General features: G+C 31.0%; 1 protein-coding gene across 1 annotated transcript in view; it reads left to right on the plus strand.

Annotated features, from left to right (window-relative positions):
* Nucleotides 1-3,108: 3,108 nt before the first annotated feature.
* Nucleotides 3,109-10,186, plus strand: part of LOC111675994 (rho guanine nucleotide exchange factor 17) — a 57,410-nt gene continuing 50,332 nt past the window's right edge. Inside the window, exons 1-3 of the mRNA XM_046950271.1 lie at nt 3,109-3,256; nt 3,826-4,058; nt 6,374-9,123. Of these exons, the coding sequence (XP_046806227.1) occupies nt 3,147-3,256; nt 3,826-4,058; nt 6,374-9,123 (3,093 nt within the window). The 5' untranslated portion in view covers nt 3,109-3,146. The remainder of the gene's footprint in view (nt 3,257-3,825; nt 4,059-6,373; nt 9,124-10,186) is intronic.

The raw sequence follows: 10,186 nt of genomic DNA on the forward strand, positions 1-10,186 counted from the left end.
CAAAACACGTCATGTGCATAAAGATTTTTGAAAAATGTACAAGAGTGTTTAAAAAAATTAAAATGTTTTGAAATATTCTAAAGAAAATTTTAAAACAAAATTGTTACATTGTATTTTTTTAAAAAGAAATATTTTTTGTAAAATTAATTTACAAATTTTCAGTGCAAAAAAAATTTAACTAAAATTTTCAGCTAAAATTTTGTTAAAACCAGATTTTTATCTATTTTTTTCAACGATTCTTATCATAAGTTTTATCAAAAAGATGTTTGTTGTTTTCTTTTTCTTTTTCTGCGATAACATCACTTTTCATTTTTGTTGTGATCATTTTACGTAGAATTAATTGTAAATTACATTTTTAGATTCTTATTCATAAACATTTATCAATGGTTTATAAATTAAATTTTCATAAAAAATTTGTTCTATAAACCTTTAATAAATGTTTATGAATAAGACAGTTAATATTTATTTATTTTGTTTTCTTGTCTTGTTTGTGTTTTGTTCTTGATTCGGTAGCTATATTTGATAAAAAAAAATTAACTAACAAAATTTTATTAAAATTGAAAATATTGTTGAAAAGTTTATTAAACTTTGTACTTGAAATTTAATATATTTTTTAGATAATTAAAAAAAACTTATAGTGTTTATAACAAAACTTGAAAAGGCTTGTTTAGTGGGTAATTCATCGTTCAGCCTAAGACTCTATGAGCCAGCCTATGATCTAGTCTTCACACTAATCTATGAACTAGTCTGTAGATTTATCTATAGACTAGTCCATCGAAAGTTTAAAATAATTTATTGTCGGTATGTACGAACGTCATGATAATTTTGTTTCCCATACAACATTACTGCCCCACCGTACACTGTAGTATACCATCCATTTAATTATATTTTTATTGTTTTATTCATATGATTCGCACTTTAAGGAATTTTAAAAATGTGAGAATATAAATATTTATTCAAAAAATAATAAAAAAAACTGACACAGACGCAAGCCATAAAAGAAAACAAAAAAATCTCTTAGACGCTTTATAAAGAAATATTTAAATATTGATAACATTTAAAAAAAGTCTTTTTTATCGAAAACTTTTTTCCCTAATCAACAACAACTGCAGAGGTTTGAAATTTCCATACAATATGCGCAATTTCTATACGAATTTACGTAAATGCTTTGAAATTTATTTCAATTTCATTCACAAAAACACAACTTATGACAAAATGATTGTAATAAAGAAAACATTTTTACAACTCAACAAAATTATTTTAATTTTTAACATAAGCAAGATGTGGGTGTCTAATTGTCTGTCTACTTTTTTCTGAGTGTAAATATGTTTACACTATAAAGTAGTTTAACACAATACAACTGTGTCAATAATTGAAGAGTTATAAACAATAAACATTTAAATAAATATTTCAATACTTACAGTACTGGGGGAATCAAAAAATCTAAAGGTCATTTACAACATGCGGAATACTTACTCGATGTGTAAACAAAGTTCATTTACATTTTAAATTTGAATGGTAAAAAGTCGAAGTTGCAGTGAATTTGAAACACACTTCTCAGGGATTGATTTTTAGTTTACTCAGTTCCAGTTTAATTTTAATCAGTTCTAATTCAGTTCAGTTCTATTTCAATTCAGTTCTATTTCAGTTCTAGTTCAGTTCTAGTTGAGTTCTAGTTGAGTTCTAGTTGAGTTCTAATTTAGTTCTAGTTCATTTCTAGTTCAGTTCTAGTTCAGTTCTAGTTCAGTTCTAGTTCAGTTCTAGTTCAGTTTTAGTTCAGTTCTAGTTCAGTTCTAGTTCAGTTCTAGTTCAGTTCTAGTTCAGTTCTAGTTCAGTTCTAGTTCAGTTCTAGTTCAGTTCTATTTCAGTTCTAGTTCAGTTCTAGTTCAGTTCTAGTCCAGTTCTAGTTCAGTTGTAGTTCAGTTCTATTTCAGTTCTAGTTTAGTTCTAGTTCAGTTCTAGTTCAGTTCAGTTCTTGTTCAGTTCTAGTTGAGTTTTAGTTTAGTTTTAGTTCAGTTCAGTTCTTGTTCAGTTCTAATTGAGTTCTAGTTGAGTTCTAGTTCAGTTCTAGTTCAGTTCTAGTTCAGTTCTAGTTCAGTTCTAGTTCAGTTCTAGTTCAGTTCTAGTTCAGTTCTAGTTCAGTTCTAGTTCAGTTCTAGTTCAGTTCTAGTTCAGTTCTAGTTCAGTTCTAGTTCAGTTCTAGTTCAGTTCTAGTTCAGTTCTAGTTCAGTTCTAGTTCAGTTCTAGTTCAGTTCTAGTTCAGTTCTTGTTCAGTTCTAGTTCAGTTCTAATTCAGTTCAAGTTCAGTTCTAATTCAGTTCTAATTCAGTTCTAGTTCAGTTCTATTTCAGTTCTAATCAAGTTCTAGTTTAGTATAAATTTATGCGTAGTAGAGTTCTATAAATCGACTTTCGTATAATCGAACAATCGACTATTTTGTTAAAAAAAGACGATAACTCGACTATCGTGTATAAAAGAGTCGGCTTTTGTAAATAAAAGTCGAAAATTTTTGAATTGTCGAAAAATGTCCAAAAGTAGGAAAAAGTCGAAAGTGAAAAGAAACGAACAGTCAGAAAAGTCGAAAAGTCGGAAAAAGTCGAAAAGTCGAAAATAGTGGAAAAGTCGAAACAAGTTGTATAAAGTCGAAAATAGTCCAAAAGTCGGAAGAAAATCGAAAAGTCAAAAATTCGACTATAAGTCGAAAAGTTTGAAAGTCGACTTTTAATTGAATGAAAAGAGTCGAAATTCCGAAAAATCGACTTTTTAAAAAATACAAAATGTCGAAGAGTCGGCTTTTAACTAAATGCAAAAAGTCGACTTTTCGTTTTAACTATATAACCCTAATGCGTAGTTCAATGTAACAAACGCATTAAAATAACTATACCCTTTTGAGTTACTACCAAAAATTGATCATTACCACCTAATCTATAAATATAGCCGAAATTAAATTTTTGGTTTTATAAAATATAAATTCAAATTTAAAAAAAAAATGTACACTATATAAGAAATAGAGAATTTCGCACATCATTTAAAATAAATAGTTCCAATAAAATACGCAAATGTTTATATTGAATTGTAATTAAACAAAAAAACTTTAATTTTAGTTTCTACCAATTTCTCTTACACATACATACATAAATGAAAAAATGCCCGAAGCTAGTACAACAAAACAAAATGAAGAAATTGCCACGATGTCTACACGAGCAAATTACGACAACGGTACAACGAGCAAATTACCCGTATACAAGTGGAACAGGTGAAATTATGCAAAAAAAAAAAAAAAAACTACAACAACAGCAATTACAAATAATTTTCATTTTTTGTTATTTGTTATTCTATTTTGGAGATTAAACAAAACTAATATAAACAAAACAAAAGAAAAATATAATAAAAGAATTAAAAATAAAATGCATGATTAATTTTAATAAAATAAGCATGTTTGTTGTGTAAACACCTAAAGAAAACACACACACTCACCTAAACATACAAATAAGTGTGTGTGTGTGTGTGTAAAAATTGTTTTTACTAAAAGTCTACCCCACTAATATTTTTGTTAATTGTTTTTCATTTTTTATTATTATTCTTTATGCAACAAAGAATTAATTTTTGGTTTTATAAAATATAAAATGCCAACTAAAACTCACAGCATACGTTAAGGCTGTAAAAAATTTACACTGACAACTTAACAAAGAAGTATAGCACAGCGATGTCTTTAGAAATGAAAACACTTATTTTCATTTAATAAATCTAATGCAAATTTGACGCTTATGTTTATTTTCTTATTTATTTTTTGAATTAATATAAATATTTTTTGCCTTTTTTCAGATCAAATTCCATTAATGTTACTTATATACCTTTACTCGAACGCCACAACCATGGTTTGCGTTCCAACGATAATGATCTTATCGCTTATGTCAACGATTTGTGTCAAAATGATGCCTGCAGTTTAAGATCGTCGAATGGTTCGAATCTGTGCTGTTGTTCCCAGAGAACAAACTCTTCCTCGTGTTGGCACTTGAAAAGGAAACAGATTATACGACAAAGTTCACATGCTTCGGGTGAGTTTTGTGTTTTATTTTAAATATTAAAGGAATATATAGGAAATAGGGCCGTTATATATTGTTTTTTTTTTCGAAGAATTAGACTCCAAATGTAAGATTTTTATACTCTATACTACTTTAGTGGGGAGGGTATATTGGGTTTGTGCTGATGTTTGTAACGTACAATAATATTGGTCTTATACCCACCTTTAAGTATCAGTTTCTGAGCCGATTTAGCCATATTCTTCCGTCTGTCCGCCTGTCCGTCCATGTAGACATTGTAGTCACACTACAGATCGACAGTTTTGAAGATAATTCAATGAAATTTGGTACATGGTCTCCTATTGACCCAGGGACGAAGCTTATTGAAAATGGTTTACATCGGTCCATTATTTTATCTATACCCCATACAACAGATCGACAGTTTTGAAGATAATTCAATGAAATTTGGTGCATGATCTACTATTGACCTAGGGACTAAGCCTATTATAAATGGTTGACATCGGACCATTATTTTATCTATACCCCATACAACTTAACCCCCGAATAGGTCTTGAAAACTTGTAATCAAACTACAAGTTGAATTTTTAGAGAAAATTCAATGAAATTTGGCACATGATATTGTATAGTACCGAAGACTAAGCTCATTAAAAGTTGTTAACATCAGTCCATTATTTACCATAGCCCCCATATAACTGAACCCCCGAAAAAGTCTTTTAAGTTCATAATTATGTTAAATATACTCGTATCTCAACAAAAAGCTGCAAAACCATGTTCCGTACTAGACTTGATGACCCTTGTGAATTTTATCATTATAGGGCCTTATTTGATCCTAGCCCCTTAAATGTTTATTCAACAAAATTTATCTTGAACAGGTGTATCTAAGCCAAGATACAATTCAACATTCTTGTAATAGGTGTAGGGCATTATATGGTCGGCCTTGCCCGACTTTTTTGCCCTAATTCTTACTTGTGTTTATGAAATTTTCAATAAATTTCTAAAGGAGACTTTGTGTGGGAACTAGGGTCAAGTGAAGCCCCATCATTATCAAAATCTAAAGTATTATTAATAGTTGCACAAAACTAAGTTCTGCGAATTTTGGTAGATATAGAGCCCCATTTGTGCGATACGGTTGTATGGAGGCTATATGAAATAATGAACCAATTTTAACTATTCGAACTAAAGAAACGTTTGTGCCAAGTTTCATCAACTTATCTTAAAAATTGCGACCTGTAGTTTGATTACAGGGTTTACATGGACGGACGGACCGACGAACATAGCTAAATCGATTCAGAAAGTGATTCAGAGCGAATTGATATACTTATAGAACCAGTATGTCACTGCGTTACATACAAACCATCCCACTAAAGTGATGTAGGGTATAAAAACAAGTCTTTGCTTGAGTATTTCCTTCGAGTTTTGAAATTCTTTCTATTTTAAAATACATTTTCAAATTTTGACAACATTTTCGAAAATACAAGAGTTTGGATCGTAAAAAGCACTTTCATTCAAGTGCTTCTGATTAAGTACTAAAGCAGTATGGAATGTAAGGGGTGTAGGGTATAAAAACAACTCATTGATCAAGTCTTTCCTTTGAATTTTGAAATTGTTCCTATCTTAGAATAAATTTTCAAATCAATGAAACACCTCATCACAATAGTTGAGGGTACTAAAACATAAATAAGCAAACGATTTAATAAAAATAAACATTTTCAGAAACAACAAAAATAAAAATTAGAAAAAAAAAACAATTCAATAGAAAAATTGTCTTATTAAATATGGGTCATAATTTAAATATAAATTTAAACTCTTTATGGGTGTTTTCATTCTTCTCTAAACATTTTTTTCGTATTTCGAAAAAAATACACAAACAAAAAATACTCACACTAACCATATTAGTGTATAGGAAAATACTTAATACATACGTAGCAAAGAAAAAGTATAATAAATACAATTTATTTGTAAGCTTAGCAAAAATGTATTTTTAAAAATAATTTCTAAAAACATTTTATTTTCAAAATTTTTAAAATTTTCTTTTTATTTTTTTTTCTTTTCATAAATATGAAATTTTTATTTTTCGTTATTTTTTCCAACATTTGCTGTATAACTGAATTCTGAATAAATGGGAAAAATGATGTTGAACAAAAAAAAATCTACAAAATTTTTATTTTTATATTACGGCATGCATTTTAATGACTCCTCTGATGGGGCTGTTCGATTGTTGTTAATACTGCTGTTCACGATGCTAATGATGATGCATACTTATTCTTGACGATGTCTTTGTGTCTGTGATGCGTTTTTATGTTTTACGATTTCTAAATAAAATTATATAGCTAAAAATAGAATTGACATTAGTTTGACAGAAATAGCAACACACTCGACGAAAAAATCTATATCTTTGCCGGCAACACCAAATCTAAGTCAACTACGAAGACCTGTTAGATCAAGCTATAAAAAATTAAATGAACAGCAAACAACGTTTACAACGGAAGCCATCATACACATGCCTTTAACGTATGAACAATTTCGAAAAAGACAACAATTTCAAACACAAACACTAAAAACACCAACCAACTCAACTTCACCACTTTCATGCTCACCTACAGCAATAACGACAGCAGCAACAACACCCACATCATCAGCAACATCAACAGTAACATCATCAACAGCATCTAAGAAACTCAACACATCAACAAGATCCATGTTGTTGAAACATCGTTCGGTACGTTATGAGGAGACAACAACAACATCAACACCTTACAATCAACCACTTGACAATTCCACCACCAACACCAACAATTCTCTTCCAAATGATCAGCAACATTTTGCAAACAATAATAACAACAACAATATCAGCAATGCAACAATTAACAATAATAAAATGTCCAAAACCCAGGGATGTTTTCTACAAAACTGCTCATACCAAAATGAAAATGGAGAGCAGCAAACGAACAATACGAACAATTCACAAGAACATAAAATAACGAATACAACTCGTGGTGATGGTATTGGTGTTGTTGGCGGAGGTGGATTTCTACGCTGCGAGCATTGTTGTGAGAGTATGGGCAGTCTACGACAACAATCACAACCATCGAATGGCCAACGTTTAACAGCAAAAACAAATAATGGCCAAAATACAAAATATTCCAAATCCACCTCACTTGGCTCCGATCATTATCAGCGATCAGATTCGGAAACAGTCTCAGAATTGTCGTCGTATCGCTTTGTAACGGATGAAGATATTGGCATCGTAGTGAATGTGAATGATAAATTTTCGTCGTCGCAGTCGCCATTGTCTTCGAGTGAAAATGAAAATCAAATCAAACGGTTTACGGAATGTGTGAGTAATGATGTTGAGGAAACTTATGACGACAACGATTTAAAAGAATATATAAATTCTAGAACAACAACAACTAAACAACAACAGCACCACGAAACGAATAATTTTAAAAATAAAAATGAATATACTAAACAACAAGAAAACGAACAACAACAACAAAAACAATATCAGCAGCAACAACAGCCGCTGAAACAGCAACAAAAACACGATCATTATTATATTGATTTGGATCATAATAAAACGTTACGCGCGCCTAGTGTACAAACGCCTACAAATTGTTGTTATACAATTGATAAATCCCATAGTGATCAGTTTATACCATATGTTGCTAGCAACAACAACAACAATAATAATAATATTAATAATTACAATAACAATATCACAAAACCGGTTAAAATACCCGTACGTAGTGAAAACATTATACCGGTTGATCTCAATTTAAACGATTGTAGTTTGTCCTCCTCTCTGCCCCGTAATTATGGCAGTAATTTTGATACCTGCTCTTTTGCCCGCCAACTGTACATAAGAAATTCTTTACGTTCTCAGAAAACGGCCCCGCCAGTGCCGCCTAAACCTATAACGGACTTAGACGATAAGGAGTCATCTTCGTATGATCCTCAAAAGTTTTATCGTAAATTGCAAAAGTTTGAAAAACAATCTTCGCTAATACAACAACAATCTTTGCCGCGTGAAATACCAAGTGCGCGTTCTCAGGAGAGATCTATTACTCCCGAGAGATGTGAATTATTGAATTGTTTTCCCTCCTATCGTAATCGTAATCAAGAGCAAAAGTCCTCTGAAAACGCAAATAACAGTGTATTAAACGAACATTCTCAACAAACGGAAAATTTTGAAGAATTATTAAATCACTCCAATAAAAACGGTTTTAACCCTTTAAATATCAATGGTCATATAAATAATAATAATAATAATAATAATAATAACAACAACAACAATAACAATATATTAATAAAAAGTGAATATTCTCTACCTAAACGAACTTTACGTTATGATAATCATGGACGTTTAAAATCCTCATTTCTAACCCAATTACCGGTCACAAACTATCGTCGCGCTTCACTGGACACTGACTCCTCGGCGAAATGTCATAGTCCTTCTTTCAATCTAAAACTAACACCAACTTTAACGCGTAAATTTCAATATTCTCCCAAACATACCATAACGAAAGAAATAAACGAAGAAACCGAAGAAGAAATCGAAGAAATAACTCCTTCGAACGCGAGTGTTATAAACGAGCAAAATAATAATAACCTTAATAATACATCACCTCCCCTACTTAATTCACCCACATCACCTGCACCAAGCACACGTTCACTTTTACCGCAAAAGAAATCCTATTCCTCACCCATAGTTCTACATCACGATCGTCTCTCCAGTCCGGTCTGGTTGAGTACGGATACTTTAGAATCTCATACATCATCATCACAAAAATGTCTCGATGAAGTGCAATCGAATTGCAGTGATCAGACTACGATATTTCATTTCGAACACGATAATTCGAATTCATCATCACCTTCTTCGCTATTGTACGGTAGTGTCGGTGGTGTAACTGTTGCCGGTCAACATTATCATTACGGCAGTAATTGTACCACGAATGGTGGTAATATATTTAAAGGACCTTTGTTAGTGAAACGTTTGCCGGCTATACAATCGTTTGGTTACATTCCCACACAATCGAGCTCCTTGGGCAGTGCTAATGTACGAGAGGAATTTGAAAAGGAGGTAAGTGATAGGTGTTAAGTTGGATGTTGTTTTTTTTTCTCAGTTAAATTAGATTAGAAACTGTTTCTTAGTTTTTATACCTTAGTTAATCTGAACTTTATAATTAAACGACAGTTTGCAATTTTGAAGAAAACTCAGGTACTACATTGTTCTTGATGACCAATTGACAGGTCGAAATCAAGTTGTCGCCAATGTCCTGAAAACAAAGAGATAACGATCTTCATTGATCGAAAAGCGAGCTGTGGCTTCATTTTTTAAAAAGGATGTCAAAAGAGTGTGTCTTGTACAAACTTTGTCATTCTGTGTGTAACGGATTAAAAGTTCATGTTAGATTCTAAGACCATATAGTTATGTCCGTCCATCTATATGTTGTTGTTACAATGGCGTCCACAAAAAAGAGATAGAGAGATACATTTTTACCAAATCTGTGTTTTTAGAAATTTATGAATTATGGCTTACATCGGATGATTATTGATCCTACCCCAGCTTTATAAAAGGATTTCTTCAATTAATGATTAAGTATAATGGTTATTTCTGATTTAGAAATAATTGTTTATATGTTTATAGGAACCGACATTTTTGTTAAACTTTTTAAGAGGATCGGTCCATAGTTAATCTTAGCCCCATACCTCATTTAAAATAACATCATGGCGTTAAGGTTTCCAAAAAACATTTTTTTTTATTTTTTTGAAAGGTATATTTTCGGGAAAGGTTTCGGTATAAAAAATATCTATTTGAATATATCCTCTCTAATCCCTTCTAAATTTTACCTATTTTTCATATAAAAATTTCAACTTTGGCCAACATTTTTTAAAATTCCAAAAAATCATAACTGACTAAAAGAATCATTCATAGTGGCGAAACTCGACGCGAACATATTTTATAAGAACCTTAATCTTCTCAACACATAAGGTCCCCTTCCAAAAATAACTTTAACTGTCTGAAAGAAGCATCCATTGTTAGTTTGTTAGATTGTTAGTTTGTTAGTTTGTTAGTTTGTTAGTTTGTTAGTTTGTTAGTTTGTTAGTTTGTTAGTTTGTTAGTTTGTTAGTTTGTTAGTTTG

This window comes from Lucilia cuprina, chromosome 4 (genome assembly GCF_022045245.1).
Source record: "Lucilia cuprina isolate Lc7/37 chromosome 4, ASM2204524v1, whole genome shotgun sequence".
In the NCBI taxonomy this organism is placed as follows: Eukaryota; Metazoa; Arthropoda; class Insecta; order Diptera; family Calliphoridae; genus Lucilia; species Lucilia cuprina.